At 36.1% G+C, this 22,539-nt stretch overlaps 2 protein-coding genes across 10 annotated transcripts in view; one reads left to right on the top strand and one right to left on the bottom strand.

The window, feature by feature from the left end:
- CEP128 (centrosomal protein 128) overlaps nt 1-22,539 on the top strand; it is a 455,483-nt gene that overhangs the window by 379,039 nt on the left and 53,905 nt on the right. For all 6 annotated transcript variants that reach the window (XM_055088664.1, XM_055088663.1, XM_055088662.1 and 3 more), the window contains one exon: nt 5,943-5,966. In XM_055088664.1, coding sequence (XP_054944639.1) covers nt 5,943-5,966 — 24 coding nt within the window. The remainder of the gene's footprint in view (nt 1-5,942; nt 5,967-22,539) is intronic.
- Nucleotides 3,535-22,539, bottom strand: part of LOC114487206 (uncharacterized) — an 88,797-nt gene continuing 69,792 nt past the window's right edge. For 3 of the 4 annotated variants that reach the window (XR_003682101.1, XR_008618719.1, XM_028496250.1), the window contains one exon: nt 9,948-10,756. The gene's annotated coding sequence lies outside the window, so the exon portion shown is untranslated. Of the gene's footprint in view, nt 3,812-9,947; nt 10,757-22,539 lie in introns of those variants that run through there. The other variant, XR_003682102.1, reaches the window with a different exon arrangement.

Here is a 22,539-nt window from a genome sequence, read left to right as displayed (position 1 = left end):
AACTTTTTTTGATGTTGCAACATTGAGGTTGTTTACGATTTTTATCTATTTTGTTTTAATTTTTTAGAATGACTCTATGAAACACTGATCTTTTTTTGTGGTGGTTAATAAAAGCCTTTTCCTTTTCTTTCATTTTAATATCTTGAAGTGTGGAAAAGACTACATTTGAAATTATTTCTAACTCTTTGAATTATTAAAAACAATGATTGACAATTTGTTAAATGTAATGGGTTGTCATGTGGAAATGCATAGAGGAAAAATGCATTTCATTTTATGACCTTCATGTACGAAGCAGCAGGTGAAGTGTGAGTGTGGATTAAACCAAGATAACATTGACAGGAAAAATGCCCTGCAGTGGTCTCTCTGGGTGAAGCTGAGTGGATTTTACTTCCAGAAAACAGGCTTTGTGCATTTAGAACAGTGATGAGAGGGAGTCCTCACTGTGGGTTTTCTTTTTGAAAATTATATGTTCATCATGGCCCTTCAGTACAGAGAAGTTTCCAGAATTAGTCTATGCTTGTAATGTTTCTTAGACTCGGAAGCAATAGAGACTTTCATTATATTTTTACTCCAGTATTGTGCTTTTTTTGTATGCTAATGGATGTATTTAAAGCATTCTTGGAAAATGCTGCATTATTGTGATAAAGTCACTAGACCTGTACAGCGCTACTTATCAGGGGGAGAGAACTCTGAGTATTCAGACCTGTGAGCCTCTATTTAATCTCTTAGATGGGATGGATGAATCAATGTGGCTAGTTGATTGGCTCAGCTGAGTCAAGTAAACTGTTAATGACCAAGGATTCAGATACCAACTCTCCACTTAGCCTTCATTTCCTAACAGCCTACAAATATGTTCCCATCTCCAATGATACTAATGAATTTGCTTTGGTTTATTCATAAACTCTAATGTACGCCCCATTGTGACCAAGTAGCAAAGGAATATATACAGCTCAAGACAGGTTACTAACCTCATGATAAAAAGTTAAAATACATCTTTTTTTTATAGTGCATGTGCTATTGTCCTTCCCAAAAATATAACTCACCTTTCTCGATCTGTCAAGCCCAGAATAAATTAAAATGTGATTTCTAGCATTATTGTTTCCATTTAGAAATGGTATGTAATATTCACACTGATAATAACAGCTAGTACTCTTCATTGTAACTCAAGGACTATGCAGTGACTCTATGTATAATCCTTAAGAGTAAAAATTAAAATAATTGTTGCCATTTTAGGTTTTTCTTAGACTTTCCCAATCTTAAATAGCACTAAAAAATAGTGGGAAAGGTACTCTCCAATCACAAAAAAACTGGTAACAATAAAATATATTTTTTCCCTAAGAGCTTTTTTCTTCAAAACATTGGAAGGAAATTTCTCCTCCGATTTTTAACCTTCCACTCCCCATTGTTTCTTTCCTTGTTATCCAGAAATATTTCATACAGGAGAAATAAATAGATTTGGTCTAATAAAATAGTTTATTTGGCCTAATAAAATAATTTATTTAAAATAAATTATTTGGTCTAATAAAATAATTCTTACATCTTATTTCAAGTGTTTTTATTTGGAGTAAAAGCACTTGGAGGCCCACGGGTGGGTTTCAGAGAGTCTGCAATTCCCCTAAAAGTATATACAAAATTCTGTGTGTTGTGTATAGTGTACATTTTCCTGGGGAAAGGATTCTCAAAGTCCATGGCTATAAAAATAAGAACCACTGATTTATTAAAACCACCTGAAATTACTTCATTACTTCACTACTTCTGTCTTCCCCCTCTATTCCTCTCACCTACTTTCCCCCCTTTCAATATCCTAGCAATTCTTTTCTTTTTGGGATCTAACCTTAGGAGTGTGTATGTGGTGGGAGAGGAGGGAGAGTACTGAACCTGCAGGCCGAGCTTGAAGATAAAATCTGTTGAAATGGGGCTTCCCTGGTGGCGCAGTGGTTGAGAGTCCGCCTGACGATGCAGGGGACACTGGTTCGTGCCCCGGTCCGGGAGGATGCCACATTCCGCGGAGCGGCTGGGCCCGTGAGCCATGGCCGCTGAGCCTGCGCGTCCGGAGCCTGTGCTCCGCAATGGGAGAGGCCACAGCAGTGAGAGGCCCGCGTACCACCAAAAAAAAAAAAAAAAAAATCTGTTGAAATGAAAATTGAAGATTAAACAGCAACAACAAAACACTACAGTTGCAGTTATAGTAAGAGTGGGACAGGATAGGGAGAATATATTTTGGTATAATTATATATTCATTCCAGGACGTATACTGGCATGTGTTTTCATAGACTGTATCAGTGCCACAATATTGGCTTCAGTTATTGGCTATTTTAATGATAAGAACATGAGTAGAAGTATGCAGATATTTTGTTTGAGAATAGGGCTTTGCAGTAGCCTAATTCTTTTATATACAGAATTATAATAACTAATCTTGTCTGCCAAAAAAGAAGTCAACTTCAACCATTTAAATTTCACAATACATTTCTTAAATTGATACAGCCACTATGGAGAACAGTATGGAGGTTCCTTAAAAAACTAAAAATAGAACTACCATACGACCCAGCAATCCTACTGGGTATATAACCTGAGAAAACCGTAATTCAAAAAGAGTCATGTACCAAAATGTTCACTGCCTCACTATTTACAATAGCCAGGACATGGAAGCAACCTAAGTGTCCATCGACAGATGAATGGATAAAGATGTGGCACATACATACAATAGAATATTACTCAGCCATAAAAAGAAATAAAATTGAGTTGTTTGTAGTGAGATGGATGGACCTGGAGTCTGTCATACAGAGTGAAGTAACTCAGAAAAACAAATACCGTATGCTAACACATATATATGGAATCTAAAAAAAAAGGTTCTGAAGAACCTAGGGGCAGGATGGGAATAAAGACATAGACATAGAGAATGGACTAGAGGACATGGGGAGGGGGAAGGGTAAGCTGGGACAAAGTGAGAAAGTAGCATTGACATATATAGACTACCAAATGTAAAATAGATAGCTAGGGGGAAGCAGCCGCATAGCACAGGGGGATCAGCTGGGTGCTTTGTGACCACCTAGAGGGGTGGGATAGGGAGGTTGGGAGAGAGATGCAAGAGGGAGGGATATGGGGATGTATGTATACGGATAGCTGATTCACTTTGTTATACAGCAGAAACTAACACACCATTGTAAAGCAATTATACTCCAATAAAGATGTTAAAAAAAAAGCTAGTTAATAAGTTCATAAAGATTAGGAGTAGTTTCTTTTTATTTATGGCCTACAGCTAGTTAATAAGTTCATAAAGATTAGGAGTAGTTTCTTTTTATTTATGGCCTACAATTAAGGCCAAAAAAACTGCAATTTAGACAGAGCTCACTAATTGGCAACAATGACTGGTATCCTGTTAGCTGTTGTTGATTGGCAAATTGAATTATTTAAATTCAGGCTAATGAACTGAATTTCTTGTTTCCCTAATTTTCTCATTTTCTTAACATATATATTTTTCATTGAAAGCTATCTCAGTACCATTTTGGAATGGAGTAGATTATAGACAGACATAAGTAAATTGTATTGAAATAGATTATTGGTCTTTGTATTTTAACAAAATTGAGATTTTTTGACCATTTGCGTTTTAGCCTTATAGACTCGGCATATGTTTCAGTCAGCTGGGACTGCTATAACAAATTATTGTAGCCTGGGTGGCTTAAACAGCAAACATTTATTTCTCACGGTTCTGGGGGCTGGCAAGGCCAAGGTCGAGGTGCTGGCAGATTCGGTTCTTGGTAAGGGACCTCTTCCTGGCTTGTAGATGGCTATCTTCTCCTTATTCCCTTACCTGGCAGAGAGCAGAAAGAGAAGCAAGCATTCTTGTGTCTCTTCTTATAAGGGCAATAATCCCATGAGGGCTCAATCCTCGTGACCTGGTCACCTCCCAAAGTCCACATCTCCAAATGCCATCACATTAGGTATTGGGGTTTCAATGCATGAATTCTGAGTACACAAACATGTAGTCCATGACTGCATATTTTAAAATCCTGTAACAAATATTTAAGTAAAATGAAGACACTAATACATAAATTATATCAGTTTATCTTTACCAAACAGTGAGCTATGAATTAAAATGGAATTTAATTCAGTTGTACTATTTTGGCATCATATGATATCACAGATTTCAAACCAGCTGTATGTGTGCTTTTAAAATATGCTAATTCTAAATAGTATGAGCCCTGTAGGTACATGGTATGGGGAAAACTTAAGGCCCAAATAGTGGCTGTAAATATTTTCAGCCTTCCAAGATGGTTCATATAAATGTGATACTGCCCAAAGACTGTCTAATGAGGTTCTGTTCAGTCTGCAAGTGATGATAACGCTTTGCTGAATGATTTTGTCCCAGATGCACTGTGAATAAGATGCCTGGTAAGAACAGATCAAAGCCCCCTTGAGGCATTATATGCATTTATTACGAGCTACTCAAATGTGACAGTACACAAGTCACCAATAAAATAGCAGTTATTTTATGAATATTATGGGGGCGAGGGTGAGGTTCTCTCAAGTATGCCAACAAAATGTAATTAAACAGATTATATTGCTAAAAGCAGTCTGCTTTGGGCTGATTTTGCATAATATATTCATTTAACTTGTGCCCACATAGCCAAATATTTAAAGGGGCAGAAATGTTCAACCCAGTTTCGCAGTCTGAGGGTTGAAGGCTGGGTTGCAGAAGTCCTCAAAGGCAAGGCCTCTGTTTGCTAGGTGAAGCTGGGAGAGTGCAGGGGAGAGCCAAGTTTATGCTCCTAAGTGTCATGGGTCTCTCTCAGTCTCTGTACGGTCACAGAGATCTGAGCTGGGTGGCCCTCTGCACCATTTTCCTTCCTTTCCCTCTTAGTGCAAACAATTTAATTTTTTAAAATCCAGATTTTATAAATCTCCTCCAACTACTTAAAATGAAAGAATAGAAAGAAAAATGGCCTTGACCCTCGTAAAAAGGATGGCTTTTGCACTTCCTTGAATTTTCAGTCTCCTGTCTCTCAAAGTCAGCTTTTTTTTTTTTGGTAAAAACTTTTCGTACGTAGCTGTTAGCCCTGGGAAGAGTTGAGAATACAGCTGTTGGATTGAGAATGAAACCATTCTTAATCATTTAGCTTTTAAAGCGATATTATCAATGACTCTTTTTAAAACCAGTATTTCTCTGAAACCTTCTAAGATACTGTAGGTAATGAAGACCTATCTGGTTTCAGGATTGGCTGCATGTGACATATCTTTCTCATTTACTTTTCCTGCCTTGTTTCAATTAACAATGTACTTATTAATTTTAATTGGTGAAGTCATTCTTATGTCTGAACTTTACTTCCTGTGAGAGCATACTTTGTGCTGTATACCTAATTGAGAGCTGGTACATGTGCTAAATTCCTTTTTTAAATCACTACTATTGTCTAGTGGTTCATATATTCAGATCTAATAGTTATATTTCACTAAATAGATAATTTTACCAATGCTAAAGTGATCAAATCTATTCCACTTAGTGACTATGTCTGAATTTATGGTATTTACTATTAAGTTAAGCCTTGTAGTCCTAACACTAGTTGAGATGAGAAAAGTGATCTTTTTTTTTTTTTTTTTTTTTTTTTTTTTTGTGGTACGCGGGCCTCTCACTGCTGTGGCCTCTCCCATTGCGGAGCACAGGCTCCCTCCGCGGCATGTGGGATCTTCCCGGACCAGGGCACGAACCCGTGTCCCCTGCATCAGCAGGCGGATTCTCAACCACTGCGCCACCAGGGAAGCCCAAAAGTGATTCTTTTATGACTATTTTTCTATTGGAGAGATTATCTTGAGTAGGAGTTTTCATTTTTTACATTTTTTAAATGTTATCGTTAATAGAGGATAAATAGAAAATCTAAAAATTAAGTAAACTTGAAATGATTTTTATAGCTTTGTTTTAATAATTATGTATTATGCTTTATTTGCAGGACCGTGTACATGCGTTAGAAACGGTAAGTTGGGGCATTTTCTTTCTCCTATTAGAATTACAGCTGTGTCCTGATGTGGATTTCAGAGCACTCCCCAAAGGAAGCAGTTCTGGAAAGCATTTCTAAATGCTTTGAATCTAAGATTCAAAGGGGAAAGTAAGCTAAACTATACCAGAAAGGTATGTAGATACAAACTTTTAAAATGAAAAAAAAAAAAAAAAATTAAAAAAAAATGTGTGTATTTAAGTGGTCACTGCTCTCTCAAGACAGGTGATGCCCTTGTGCACTAATTTATGGAAAACACAATTAGCTTAAATGTAATTATGCTTATTTGTTTCTGTATTTCCCAATCACTAAAAGGACTAGTTGACAAGAAACTGAGATCAGGTTGCTATTTATACTTTGAAGGGCAGACAGTCAACATTGTTTTTTTTTTTACAATATCCAAATAATGATAAAATCTGGTTAGGCTTTTTTTCAATAATCTTACTTGCAGGAATCTGGTATTAGGAAATCATTTTTTTAAGTGCAAATATATAAAGATTACATGCTTGCAATATTTATTGGAAAATGATATACATTTTTATAGAATAAAAGGGGAGATGACTTATTGTTCGGCAATAAAGTAACGGTTAGATAAAGTGTGAGATTTCCACCCAGCATGACACAATGATTTTGGAAAAGGTTTATTATATACTGTTAAATGGAAACAAATTTAAGATATAAAATTACGTGTACTTTAATGATAACGTATGATGATAGGTGTATAAAAAAAAGAATAGAAGCAAGCAAATCTTATAATAGTGACTTGTTAGACAAGAATTAGGGCTGTGATATCATTCCTTTCTCTGTTTCTCAAGTTTTAAAAAACATGGTTAGATTACTTTATAAATAAACATTTTTATAATAAAAACCACGTGAATTGAAAGAGTGGTAAAATAAATTATGGTACCACCTTACGATGAAATATTATTCAGCCATTAAAGGTCATATTTTCAAAAAGAAAATATTGACATGCTGTTATATACAGGGGGAGGTATTTAAAGCTATATGGAGAGTATGATGCAAACATTGAATATGCATATTTTGTGTTTAAAACTTTTGAAAATGCAAAATATTGTGTGACTTGGGTCTAGTGGTGATTTTTTTAATGTTTTTAATGAGCAGGTGAAAAATAAGAAACTTTTAAACAATAAGGCTAATTAAGAATAAAATATTTATATTTTGAGTGTGAGGAAAGGAAAGATGCTAATAGAGAGTATTTTGGTCCTGTGTAAGCAAGTGATTTTGATCGACAGTGTGCAGACCCTAGCCGGGAAATAATCTATTCCTTAGATTTAACCAGGCCATTGGGAAAGTACACTGACTTTCTCAGTTTCAGCATGATGACATCGTAAGTGAATAAAATGTTTAGTGTTCCTCCACATATATTTTACTTATCCTTAGAAAGTGTCTTGCCAATAGTATTTGGCTTGTAAATTAAATGCTCTTTTTAAAAGTATGAACCAAAACAGGAATGTTGAGTTTGAGGACCTGGGTTCAGTATACAAAATGCCACTTCAACGTTTAGTAAATCGCTTGTTTCTTGATTCCTTCATCTGTAAAAATGAATATAATTAAACATATTTTATCACACTGTTGTGAGAATTAAGAGAGAAAATACATGTGAAAATATTTAGGACCAAACAAATGTTAGATTATCATTATCATTACGTGATTGCTTATTATTTCGTATTTAATCATTTTGATTATACTAGTATGTCATGTGAAGCTGAAAATTATCAATAACAATAAGAAGCCTGTAACTTTTATTAGTATTTGGTGGTCTTTTTATTTACATAATCTCTTTACTAACATAGTACTATGGTATAAAATCTTAAATGCCTTATTCTAAGGGTTCCTCTAAGAATAAAGGTAAAAAATAATCATGAGAAAAATAAAACTGGTTAAATGAACTAGGTTTTTTACAGTGGCAGTTTTCTCAAGATGGTTTTAATTTGAAATAATTATCATAAGTAAAACCTCAGTAATAATGAATGAAAAATGAAAATGCTCAGTAATAATGTTAATGCTCAGATGTTATGAAATCCTTTGACTTCATATGGCATTATAAAGAGTGGATTTAATAAACTTTGTAGACTATTCAGCTGGTAAAGTATTTTATAGTTCATAAAATCAAATATGCTGGAAGCAGTCTCAAGACCATTTATTAGTCTCTCACAAGTTAGCACTTAAACCATAGAAAAATGCTGGTGGTCTCTCATTTGGTTTAGGTGGTATTAGGGTATGTAAGGCTTTGAATGTAGGGTATGCGTCCTGGTGATACAGATCTGCAAAATTTGAAATTTCATTATTCCATTAGGAGTATTTACAATAGGTTAATTTTAAAGGTTTAGTAGTTATAATACCTGAAAATAAGAAGGTCTTTTTTGTCATAATGAGCAACTTGATTTGGCTTGTCACCAATTATCTATATGCTTAGGTCACAGTTGTGTCTGTTTCCCTTCTCTTTCTCAATACTTCCCTCTCCTTCTTCACTAGGAGGTAAGCTTCTTGGAATAGAAATTACATTTTATTTACAAATGCATCCCCAGGGCCTGCAAAAAATTTCTTACATGTAGTTGACAATCAATAAACATTTGTAGAATCAAAGAATGAATGTTGGACTGAATGTATATAATCCTCACATAGACTATTCTTAGGAATATAGGTATACACAGTACTGATAGTTGAGGGAAAAAAGTACCAAGAAGCATATCAATTTATTCTTTTTTCCCTAGCCTTTCTGATCAGTGTTACACTTTATTTGGTGTTTCACAGAAGCTCCCATGATCTTCATTAAAGTTTAGTGTGAATTCTCCTAGGAAGGAACCACCTTCAGCCAAAACATAGTAGGTTGATTCCCCAAATAAAGCTAAGTAATTACCTGAAAAAAATCTTGGTTGAGAGCCCCAGTTCATGGGCCATGGATGGGACTCAGAGTGGATATTTACTGGGCACTAAGGTACTAGGTAGACAGTGAAGAAGAGAAAAGGAAAAGGAATTGTGATCAGTTCTCTCAAGGAACTTGCACTTTAATTGAGGAGAGAAGTTGCTTACATATAAATGAATTAATGATGTAAGATAAATATGCACTGTCTACAACATGTGAATGAAACAGTGCATTTTGTAGAAGGCATTACAAAGAAACAATAATTGTAAAATAAATTAACATCATTGCAGTCTAGGTTCATCATGGAAAAGCATGGCTTTTGTAGTTTGAGGACATAATGGAGGAGATTAGTTTCCTCTCTGAAATGGGAAGAATCAGTGGTGTCAGGTAGAAGGAGCCAGAGAAGACATTCTATATTGGGGATGTAATAAAAGTTTAAAGGCAGTAATGAAAAAAGAGTTAGCTAAAAGGATATTTACAAAAAAAATTTTAAGGCAAAATCATGAAATCATGACTCTCATACAAATATACAATGAACTCATGACAGATGAGTTTAACTCATTAATTAATCAGAATGAGCAAGATGTTACAACTCATTTAAAGGAACATTCAAAGAGCAATAGAGTACTGAAGTGAATTTAAAATAGAGGCAAAACTGGCTTCTTCCATAGTGGAGGAAGGAAATCAATTGAACCTCCCCAGACGAAATTTATTTCATGTCTATGTACAAGAATCATTTGCATAGCAATCAGTCATCTATAACTCACAGAGTTATAAATAGCTCAAAGACAATGACTAATACAGAGATCCTGTAGAATCAAAAAACCCGGAAGGGTCCGCGAGGCAAAAACTAGCTTTTCATTGAAGATACCCAGTAAGTTTTTGTTCCATTTCAAAGGCTTTCACATTTTTTTTTTTTTCTTATAGGCTCATTGTCTGTAAAACTTTGAGAGAGTAATAGACACTTCGGAGTTTTGAAATACAACCCAAGGAGTTTAGATTTGATCTTTTATATCAGGGATGCAAGTGGGTTTCTTCCTGAGTGCCAGTTCCTACTGGTCAGTACTGGCTATTGAAACATTCTTTTGGGAAGGCTTCTGGGCTGCTCTTTTGGAGAGCACTGCTGTGATTGCTTTGCATTCTCTGTTGTGTCCATCGCGAGGTTGGGAGGTGAAAGGCGGTAGCATGGCTATTTAGCCAATAAGCAGTCATTAATGGTTTTCAGTCGGGGTTGTGGCGTGGTGAATGTGGTGTGCAGGAGTACAGCTGGAGGGGTGGTGTGCAACGTGGAGCGGCGTGGTGAGAGCCTGCAAGTAGGAAGAGGGAAAGCGTGTGTGGAGGTAATACAACTTTAGGACTGTGCTTGGAAAATTAGGAATTGGGACAGTTTGGTGCCAGAAAGGCAGGGTTAGAGTGATTACCCTTGTTTATAGGAAGGCACTAGTGAACTTAGTAAGTGGGAGGTCAAGGGAGAAGAGGAGACATAGGCAGTACAGTAAGAAGTCAGGGTCATTTTAGGAAATGAAAGGGAAGGGAAGGCTGTTCAGCTTGGAGATACAAATTCTGTTTGTCATATCGCACCTCAGATCTGTCTTTATTTTCATTTCCATAAATGCCATGATAATTTAGATTCTCAATACCTTTGTATTAGTTAGAGTTAGCATGACCTCAGTTAAGAGAAATCCAAAAAGAATTGTGGGTTAAGTCAGATAGATATTAGTTTCACTCTTGTTTAACAATCCAAACATATGGTGTCCATGGCAGGTATGGTGTCAGAAACCCAGGCTTCTTTTGTTGTTTTGCTCTACCATCTTCAATATACTGCTTCTGCCTCCTGATCTAAGATGGCTGTTCCACTCCAGCCCTTAGATTAATATTGTAACTAGACAAAAGAAAGAAAGGGAGAGAATGTATGTAACTTGCCTTTAGTGAAAACTAGAATTTGCACATATCATTTCTGTTCATTTCCATGGACCGGAATTTAGTGACATGATTATAATAACTAGCTTTAAGATTTGAAAAGAACCAAATAAGCCATAGACTTTTGGAAATGTCAAAGTAAACTTCTAAACAACTCACAGGTTAAAAAATAAAAGAAAGGACATGCCCAACTCATTAGGAATTGGCATAACCTTTGAGACAAAACCAGACGGAATGTATAAATAAGGGAAATTAAGGAACTTCTCACATATTAACATGGATACAAAAATATTATACACAAAATATTAGCAAAATAAATCCTGGAAGGTATAAAAAGGAAAATTACTCATGAACACTGACAAATTACCAATTCATCAATTGAGCTTATTCCAGGAATTGAGTTGGTTTAAAATTAAAAAATCAGTCAGTGTAATTCACCATAGTGACAGATTGAGGAGAAATAAATTGAATAAGGTCATCCCAATAGATGAATAAGAAGATTTATTCCTATGATATAATTATCATCCTCATAAACCTTTTAGACAACTAAGAATAGAAGAGAACTTCCTTAATCTGATAAAGGTCATCTGAAAAAAAATCTCTGGCAAACCTCACCTTAGCATTTTGAAAGTCTCTCTTTAAGACCAGTAATAAGCAAAGGATGCCCCATTCTACAGTTTCTGTTAGACACTGTGTTGGTGGTATTAACCAGAGCAGTAAAACTATCATTATTTGCAAGTAATATTATTGTTTGTATAAAAAGCTCTAGGAATTCATAGTTAAATTATGAAAAATAGTTTAACAAGTTTGATAGAAAACAGTATATGAAAGTCCCTTTTCCTTCTAACTCCAGCAACAATCGCTGAGAAAATGTAAAGTTACTATATCAATACAAAAGTAACAAAGAATACAAAGTATACAGTTCAAGCCTTTATAGAGAAGACACTCTGGAATAGTCAAGATACTTCTGAAGAAGAGGAAGTGGGGAGAGTTTTCCTAACATACATATAACCTTATTAAAGCTATTGAAATTAAGATAGTGTAGTCTTGACACAGGAATATATAAATAGGTTCATGTAATCAAATAGAGAATCCAGAAACAAATATGTGTACATAGAAACTTGATGTCTGACATACCTGGCATCACATTTCAGAGGAGTAAGGATGGACTTTTTAATAGATGGTATGAAAAAAATGAAATTGAACCCCTATCTCAGATGCAAAAGTGGGTGAAAGCCTAAGTGTGAATGATGAAACCATAAGGCTTTAAAACAAAGTATAGTTTAGTATCATCATGACCTTGGGACTTTGGAGGATTTCTAGGGGTGAGGGGAGGGGCACTGAAAACATAGGTCATAAAGGAAATGACTGATTTGACCACATCAGAATTAAGAACTTCCATAAATCAAAAGACAACATAAAAAGAATGAAAAGAAAAGGCACACTTGGAACACATTTGTAGCAGAAGATATAACTGACTAGCAGTTTGTATCCAAATCAGTTTGTATCCAAATCTTATTGCCAACAAAGCAATTAGAAAAAGATAAACAATGCAGATTAAAAAAAAAGGAAAAGAAAAAAGAAAAAGGATAAAAGGCATAAGCAGGCATTTCAGTTGAAGAAGAAACATGTAAGAATATATTCAGCTTCATTCATAATCAGGGAAATGATGACTAAAACCACAAAAATTGTCATTTTCTTTATGTATATGTTTTATGTACTCATTTGTATCTATGACACATTTTACCAAAAAGCAAAAGAAATTGAAACATGTTAGCAGCACTTTCTTTTTTTTTTTTTTTTAATTTTACAACGAAATGATTAATGCTGTCCCTGACAGTAAGGTTCAAAGAGAACTGGTGAGGTACAGCACAGTCTTCCAGTAGTGTACCTCCAGGAGTACACAAAGATCTTCCAAGGGGCAGTCAAGACACAAGTAGGTTTAAGAGAATCCATTTTTATATCCTCAGCTACTACCTGCACATTCTCTTAAAATAGCTCTGCTTGAAGAGGCCCTCTTACTTTTCATAATCAGCCTCCTCCCACTTTGCAGAAGAAAGGCCTCCTTCTCACCCATCCAGGGTCCCATGATGGCAAATTCCCCCAGGCACTTCAGGGTGCCAAACAAGGGGCAGTTTATGATTTGGGTGCCTTCATGTCCTCCTTTAATCAGGTCACTAAGGTAAGGCTTCTTGTCCTTCTTAGTCATCCATATATTTTTGATAAGAACAGAGGGTTGTATTAGATATATGGGGTGTTGAGAATGGGTTGTTCTGAAATCGACATGTATTGTTGATGGATGTTGAGGAGGAGTAAAGACAGTTTTATTTAATGACCTCACCTCTTCCACCACCTACTATAATCAGAGAAGGTATAGCTCCAGAAAACAAAACTAAGATGTGTTGGAAAGAAATCATTGAAAGCTGCGGTGTCTTATTTCATCCAGGTGACAAACTCTGGTCCGGCTCCATGCCTTATCTATTTATCTGTCTTAGAATTATGATTCAAAAGTGAGATGGTTGTCACGAGGACACGTCAACACATTATATAGAATTGAAAAATGAAGTCACACTTTTTTCTGCCAGAAAGTACTGCTGATTTGGCTGATTGGTTTGACAATGAGGACTGGCTTTGCCAGTCTGCAGCTCTAAGTTTTGGATGCAGATATATTTAATGCTGAGATAAAATAAATATATTAAAATTTTATCCTGATAGAATGGTATTGAAATTGATAAGATTTTTATTTTTTGCATGTGTTAAGTTCAGTGAAATATCTCTAAGTGAAAAAAGAACAGTTGTAGTCATTTAAGTCTTGGTGAGTAAAGCCTTTTGGGTTTACCTTCCAGAAATGGAAAGTGAATGACTTTAATAACTACATTACAATCCTTTGGCAAGTCAAGTGGTTTCTAATTCTTTGCTTTCAACAAAATTGAAAGAGGACCTAATGGAGCTGGTAGATCATTTAAATTAATTTTTGATGACAGATCACTGTGTAATCTTTGCTATAAAACTAGGAAGGCATTCAAGAAATTGAGTGACATTGTTATAACAGAACTAATTTCATTCTCATGTACTTTTTCATGTGAACAAGACTTCTCAGTGTGTAAATCTATAGAAACAAAAAATAGAAATAGAAATGGAACCCTGTCTTATTGAAACAAAATTAGCATTTACCCATGGATACATGAGCTAATTGAGTACAGGAGAAGAGGAAGCTATATCCATCCCAGTAAGAGATATACATTTGGAAGCCTTGAGGTTTTCTGACATTTCACATTTAATTTTTTCTCAAAAATTTTAATATACCTAATATTAATTATATGATAATTCAATCCATAATAATGTTTAACACTTAGAGCATTATGGTCACAGAGAGTTTTAAAAATCAGTTCCTCTCTCTGTATATGTATACATTTTTGTTACAGAGAAGGATGAAGTATGATAGGATAACCAATAAATAGGCCTGCAAGCATAAGTATATTTTATATTAGGATAGAAGTCGGTGAGGGAAAACAGATTTGAAATAAATTCAAAGGGAAAAGGAATCATATAAAATCTGTCTTTTATTTGATTGTTTGTTTGTTTTTTGCGGTACGCGGGCCTCTCACTGTCGTGGCCTCTCCCATTGCGGAGCACAGGCTCCGGACGCGCAGGCTCAGCGGCCATGGCTCACGGGCCCAGCCGCTCCGCGGCACGTGGGATCCTCCCGGACCGGGGCACGAACCCGTGTCCCCTGCATCGGCAGGCGGGCTCTCAACCACTGCGCCACCAGGGAAGCCCAAAATCCGTCTTTTAAAGAGGATGGTATTTAGTTATGTTGGAAGTGGATAAATGGTGGTAACAAATTAATGAGATTTAAAGTTCACTGGATAAGTTTATATGAGTAATATAAAAGTTTTATTTGAAAATGACAATATTTACTACATTCCAGAATTTTCATCCTTTGCAACTACCTAAACTTATGATGAAAACATTCCGACAACTTAAAAATGTGTGTATGGAAGGGGGGAGAGTAAGGGAGATACACAGTTTAAAAATTATTTAGGGAGGATGTAATCAAAATTTTGAAAAGTGTTGACCGAGAGCAAATGTGTAACTGTGTAGTTGCAATTTGTCAGTGTTTAATCAACTTCTCAAATCAAAGTTACTTACAGCAATCTAAGCTTCCTGTATTTTTAGGATATACTTACAGACATAACATAATTTACAGGATAAATCCTAACCTGCAGCTATATGGAGAAAAACATGCACAAATTTGCCTATCTGAGAAAAATTACAAGACACAGGAAAACTGTTAGAAATATGATTTCTATTTTTAAAAAGCTGCTAGAGGCTTAAGCACATCTCTAAAGGATTCATTCAGCTAATATTAGTGGTACCAGACTTGAAGTATGCATACCAGTTGATCTTCAAGATCTTGATATCCACGAGTACAAGAGTATGCCAGTATGTCTCTGGAAATTACTAAGTGATGCTGTGTATTCTGATTTCACCTGTCTACTGTTGGACACTGATTGTTGGGAATTTACTTTCAATTTCCTTCCCTTCCCACTATGGATCTAACACTAATTGTGCTTCACCCTACTACGTGTGCAAGCCAGTCTACAGGCACATAGGTTGTTGAAGAAGGACCATTATTCTTTGTTAGGACACCAGAATCTGCTCTGGGGCACTTAGGAGTATATGGACCCAATAGTGTTAATGTATTTAACTAAAGTGTCCTGGTTTAGCTGAGGAAATAACTGACTTGAGTATGTAAGTGTGGCCAAATAACAGTTAATTATCTGCAGTGCCTCTTCTAAGTATTTGTAAGAATCTTGAAGCTGGGTAAAACTTGCCTTTATCTCTTTATAAAGCCAGAACTTGCTGTTTCAAAACCAAAGATCAAGCCAGGTTCATTTTTGGTCTTGCCAAGGCTATAAGCCTCTCATTGAAGTTGCCTGAAAGGTTCAGTCAAATTGGCTTTACACCAAATAAAACGCAGTGTGCTCTGTACGGTTTTGACCCAGAATCAGGTGAATCTCAGCAGTTTTGGCCGAGCTGCATTGTAAAATTTTGGATTTGTTCGAACTTGACACTTCCTGGGAACCCATTCAAACTGAAACCGGAAAAAGGTTTTGCACAAACCCTGTCCTAGCCCGTTCTGCCAAGTTTCCCACTGCTCTAATGTTAGTCTACCTTCTGTATATTCGCATCGAGGGCAAACGGAAATATCCTCATGAATCTCTCATGAGGGATCTTGGTTAAAACAATCTAGACATTCTCCTTTCGCCACCTTGTCCCAAAATACAGAGTCTGTATTCTGTGTTAGTATTAAAATGTGTATATTTTCCAATAATGGGGTCATCTTCAAAGGGTTAAATTGCAAAAACATGACTGTGCGTACGTTAAAATGAAGAAAATGGTGTTGAAACCAGTGGGCTGTTTATACAGAGTTGCAACCTTGTGGGAAAAGGTGATGACCAACTTAAAGATGTAAGACTTCCTTCAGCCTGCAAAGATCGTTTCTCACAGCGCTGTCAGATTTTTCATAAATGCGGTGACATAGGGAAAGTATCATTGAGAAATTACATAATGAATGCAGCTTCACCAGCAGATGAATTTAGTATTATTGAACTCCTTAGTGTTTGGAGGTCAGTCTGACAGCTTCATAGTTGATGCTGATAAGTAGTCAGACTGCCTAACTGCCTTGCTTGATAATGTGTTTTATAGTCCTGTTCCAAACACTATCAATAACAGTGCATTCTATGGGTAAAAAGCGCTTGTTTTGTATTGTGAAGGTAATATGGGTGTTTATATTACAAAACACTTTCTGAAGTATCTTTCTGAAAAATATAATACATATAAGAAATGCTTTCTGTTCTCTTTAAGAGAGCATATCTGGGTGAAATCTCAGAGTAATAATGTATTACATCTTTTTAAGATCCTAATCTAGCTATAAAATGAAATATTGGTATTACACCCTAAATATATAGTTGGTGGGAGTAGTGTCTGTTACACACATTTTGAAGTAGCCTTTATATAAAGAGCTAATTTGGGAATTTTTCATTTTGTGCACCTAATTTTAACCAATTGCATACAGGTTTCAGCTGAAAATTATTATATGCCTAGTTTTAAATGATGGAAATTGATATAGTACAACAGTATCTGATTTAGAGTCAGAAATGGTGGGTTCTGGTCATATCCTCCCCGATAACCAGGCACATGACTCTGGGCACATTGTTTAACCTCTCTACATTTCAGTTTAAAAATTTTTTTTTTTTAATGATTGTGCTGGACTGGGTCATATTTTAAAAGTCTTTTACTTAGTATACTCTAGTCTAGGAGGAATTTTAAAAAATTATCTTCATTAAAAAATGTCCACCCTATGAATAGCTGCTTTCAAACAATTTACCCTGATTTAATCATGTAATTGTATACAACAGATACTTGTTGAATCCCTGCCATATCTCGGCAGTGTCCTCGGGCATATAGCAGACTGGGTCCCTGCTGCCGTAGATCTCACATTTTAGGTAATGTTACAAATGGAAGGACTCTTAGAGACCCTTGTCAAAACCCCTCACCCTATAAATAAGAAGTCTGGAGGACAGAGGAATTTATGAATAGCCAAATATGGCAAATCGAGGGCCAGAATTCAATTGTCCTGATTAGTGACTCCGTGTTCTTTCCGTTCCACATACTCCACTTGTGAATGTTGAGAGTAATGAAGACATGAGAAAGGAATGCTTTATAAGTAAGTACCTAGTGAATGATACTAAGTGAAGAGGAAGAAAATTAACAGCGAGATCCCATATTTACCTTGAGCAGGGCAAGAAGTAGAGTCATAAACAGGACACTGAATTCTTGAATCATATTTAGAATTGTCAAAATATGCCCTCGACCTGTTGGTACATGGAGTTTAATAAAGCAACTTTGATCTAGTTTTCTTTCTTGTGAATATTGAAGAAGAGTGTTGGCGTGCCCCTTGGTTGCATTACTAGTTGTGTCTTGAGCTTGCTCAGTGATATTAAATGCCTCAGTCGATCTTTTTTTAATTTTATACTCTAATTCCACTTACACAACTGTTTATAAAGTTTGTTTAGGGCTTTTAACAAACTTTGATCTCAGATGAAAGGCTGGAGAGAGTATACTGTCACTATTAGCACTATTAATATAAATATCCAAAGTGGTCTTGTGTTAATTATTTAACATTAGTGAACGATTTTATCCTATCATTGCCCCCAAATACTTGAACATCAAACAGTGAAAGGCCATCAAAGTAGCCCTTCCCTCATTATTGTCTCTAGGCTCTGTTCTTAATTATTTTGCATAGTTCGTGCTCTATAAATGATTTTCTGGAGCTTCTTCAATGTTTTTCTCTACTATCATCTCACTCTCTACCTATATCCGTAGCAAAGGCCAATAGAACACATCCTGACTTGTTTGTTTCATTGTCATCAGACATTAGCCAGATAGTCTAAAGCATATTAAATGTAGACTCACTGACTTAAAACACCTAGATTCTGTGAAGTACTCCCTTTATATCTTGTCAGAGAACTTACTGTTTTCAGCTTTTATCCCTATCATTTCTAACTCAGAACTTGTTTTTCTTTGTAATACCCCAGAACTCCACATTAGACATTAGTTTTTCCTTGAAGAAGAGTGTATTTGTTCCCAGGCATGAAGGAGTTGACTGAGAGAGTAAGGCAAAAGCCAGGTGATCTCCACATTTCTTAGAGAATGATTAGGATTTGGTGCCCTGAGAGTTCGAAGACGTGGTTGTGAGTCCTGGCTCTTTCACATGGATAGCTCACTTAACCCTTCTGATCCTAATTTCTGTTATCTGTGAAATGGGCCTATTACTTGTCTTATTTGTGTCACAGATTTGCTGAGAAGATCAAACGAGGTAATGGATGGAAAGTCCTTTTCTAATTTAAAACAAATATTCCTCCCTTACGTGTGCACTACCTTTCCCAGTCACAGGAGCAGTACGTGGACTAGAAAGATTTGGCTCACTAATCGGGACATTTGCATTCTGGTCCTAGTTTTGTCACACTGGTTATGTGTCTTGGCACTCTATGTTATATACATTTTACCTCCAAAATTCAATTTAATTATTTCAAATTTAGGGTCTGAGAAATTTAGATTTATAGTTCTTATCTAATAATCCTACTAATTTTAGTTCAACACATTCCTGCCTCCAGATTCAGTTGACCTGGGATAGGACCCAGTAGTTTCTAAAGTTCCTCAGATGATTCTAACGTGCAGTCATGGGTGGGAATCACTGATTTGAGCCATCTTCTTTGTGCCCTTTAAGAATGTGCCTTTACAGTCCATCCCCTAGAGCCTGGTGTTACTCTGCCTTCATGTCTGTTGGATGTAGTCCTATTAATTTCCACTGAGTTAATTTCATGCCTTTTCTACTGATACCATCATGTATTCTGTGCCTACAACATATCATTTCCAACCTACCAAAACAACAGTCATAAGATTCTTTCCCAAACATTATTTTTTAAAAAATTTCCAGGAATCTAGTGTGCTTACTTGTAGCTTCTTACTAAAATTTAACCTTGTTGGGCCCAACTTCAAGGGCAAATTTACCCAGTCATGAGCTCACCAAATGATTAATTCTCTGATTTTAATAAACCTTAACGAATTGTCCAATTTACAAACTAGTATTTTTGGAAACCATATAAAGAGTTTAAAAAACAAATACGTTGTTTTGTAAATCAGTATATTGAGCAAATTGGCTATTCAGTCAGTTTTCTTTTGACTAAGTTATGTAAATTACCTACCTCCCTCATCTCTCTTCTTGTTTCTCCTCTTTTCTACTTTTGTGTTAGTTCCCCACTGTGTGACATCACACTCATTTCTCCACTCATTTCTTTCATTCATTTCTCTATTCAACAAATGACCACCAACTAACCCATGTAAAGGACTGAGTACAAAGCATGGTTTATCTTGCAAAGCAGCATAGGACAAGTACTTCAGGAACTACCAGACTTCATATCAGACTCCACAGAAGTGGTTTACAAAGGCTCCCAGGAAGGAGAAATTAGGTCCTAAAGGATGAACAGGATCTGAGAGGTGATGATAAAAGGCAAAGAGTTTTTCAAGGGTGGTTTAATCTTTATTATACCATCAGGGTCATTTGGACCCAATCTTGGTCTATTAATTTCATTTGGTAAGGGTTGATTTTTTTTTATTCTTTTTTTCTTTTTAGTTCTTACAAAGAGCAAAGAAAAATTTTCCTCATTTTTAAGATAGAAAAAATTCATTCTGTGTTGCAAACACCATGAGTCTATTGAAGCCTATTATAAATCTGAGATGTATAATGAATCTTGGTGATCTTATTTTCTTGAAACATTTTCCTATTTCATCATCCTAGAAATTATTTTATTGGTACTTGTCAGTTGTTCCCAAATATGCTAGAAGAGACCAAAATCATATGAAGATGGAGGGATAAGGGGATCACACAGAAGGATGTTGCAATAAGTGACCTAAATCATCACTGTTACATAACATTTCAATTTTCTTATTGTGTTGTCCAAAGTATATCAAGAACTGAAGAGTCTGAGAATTTTACCCTTCTCACCAGTTACCAAGTTAGCCTGCTATACTTTTATGGATGCTGGAAGAAGACATGAGACAAAGGACTTTATTAGTCACAGCACAGCTGGCCCCATGAGCTGCATGTTTGTATCATTTCCCTATGCCTCCCAAGTCCCTCAGGGGCAATATGGAGACGGGTCCAGGTGGGCGTTGCACATGCAGTGAATTTGTGTTATAGCTGAGGAACCCTGAACTTATGTAACCCCAGTCTTATAAAGGGAGCTACAAGAAATTCTACCGAACCTTTGCCTAAGAGGAAGACAGTGTATTTCCAAGTCTGTTTGCTATACAAACATTCTTGAAAAGCTATCCTGGGATAAAAGCCATCATAAGACATGTAGCAATGCCACGGAGAAGTACCTTCCATCAAAATATTGTATTATCTTTCAAGTTTTATAGTCTTTTTCTTTATTATTATTACTTTTATTGGATGCAGGTTGATAATTCAGAATTTCTAATTTTCTCCCATAATGACAAAGAGAAGGAAACTGACAGAGGAAGACATTTCATACTTATTAGATGAATCAGAAGATAAATATAAAGAGACAGACAGTGGCATTCTAGATACTAATGATGATGGTGAAATTGATTGTATAAGCAAAAGTCAGATTATGAGTCTTCAAATGATAATATCGTAGATGAATTTTTTGCAAATTCTGGAATCAATGAATGAACAATCTATTTCTGAGGACAAAGAGGAAATAGGGTGCTCTCTTCCAGTTACTTATTCAACAAGAAGGACTTCATCATGCAATTTTTGGCAACGAGAACCTGGAGCAGTGCATTTGCTGAAAGAATGTGTGACAGTACTCTTTCATCTTTAGTTATGTTTGTGCACCATAATTTACTTCATATGGTTCATAAATGGGCAAACGCTGAAATCAAGTTGTATAAAAATGTGATTGAAAGGAAAAGATAATATAAAAATGAAAATTTTTGTTGGATTGACCCTTCTAATTTATACTTACAAATCTAAAAAATGAAAAAAAATCTGCAATTATGTAGTAAAGAAGACTGCATTATCAATTTTTTAAAAATTAGAAGCAGGGCTTCCCTGGTGGCACAGTGGTTAAGAATCTGCCTGCCAATGCAGGGGACACAGGTTCAAGCCCTGGTCCGGGAAGATCCCACATGGGGCAGAGCAACTAAGCCCGTGCGCCACAACTACTGAGCCTGCACCCTAGAGCTCACGAGCTGCAACTACTGAGCCCACACACCACAACTACTGAAGCCCGTGTGCTCTAGGGCCCACATGCCACAATTACTGAGCCCGCGTGCTGCAAGTACTGTGCCAAGAACCCGTGCTGTGCAACAAGAGAAGGCTCCGCAACAAGAGAAGCCACCGCAATGAGAAGCCCGTGCACCGCAGCGAAGAGTAGACCCCACTCACCGCAACTAGAGAAAGCCCGTGCACAGCAACGAAGACCCAACACAGCCAAAACATAAGTTAAATTAAATTAAATTAAAATTTTTAAAAAATCTTAAAAAAAAAAAAAACTTCACCCGTTGGACCGGAATAGTAAATGGTGATGACTAATTATTACTGATACACTAAAGATTAAGCAAAAGTATGTTGTTGTGTTCTAGGATCTGGGAACAAACTGCCATTCTGTATTCCCATCTCCTTGTGTTCTTGGATTGGAAGAATCAACATTGTGAAAATGACTCTACTACCCAAAGCAATCTACAGATTCAATGCAATCCCTATCAAACTACCACTGGCATTTTTTACAGAACTAGAACAAAAAATTTCACAATTTGTATGGAAACACAAAAGACCCCGAAGAGCCAAAGCAATCTTGAGAACGAAAAATGGAGCTGGAGGAATCAGGCTCCCTGACTTCAGACTATACTACAAGGCTACAGTAATCAAGAGAGTATGGTACTGGCACAAAAACAGAAATATAGATCAATGGAACAGGATAGAAAGCCCAGAGATAAACCCACACACATATGGTCACCTTATCTTTGATAAAGGAGGGAAGGATATACAGTGGAGAAAAGACAGCCTCTTCAATAAGTGGTGCTGGGAAAACTGGACAGCTACATGTAAAAGTATGAAATTAGAACACTCCCTAACACCACACACAAGAATAAACTCAAAATGGGTTAAAGACCTAAATGTAAGGCCAGACACTATCAAACTCTTAAAGG

Source organism: Physeter macrocephalus, chromosome 11 (assembly GCF_002837175.3).
Source record: "Physeter macrocephalus isolate SW-GA chromosome 11, ASM283717v5, whole genome shotgun sequence".
Taxonomy (NCBI): Eukaryota; Metazoa; Chordata; class Mammalia; order Artiodactyla; family Physeteridae; genus Physeter; species Physeter macrocephalus.
The sequence above is the reverse complement of the archived record's forward strand: the minus strand, read 5'-3'. Positions and strand labels throughout refer to the sequence as shown.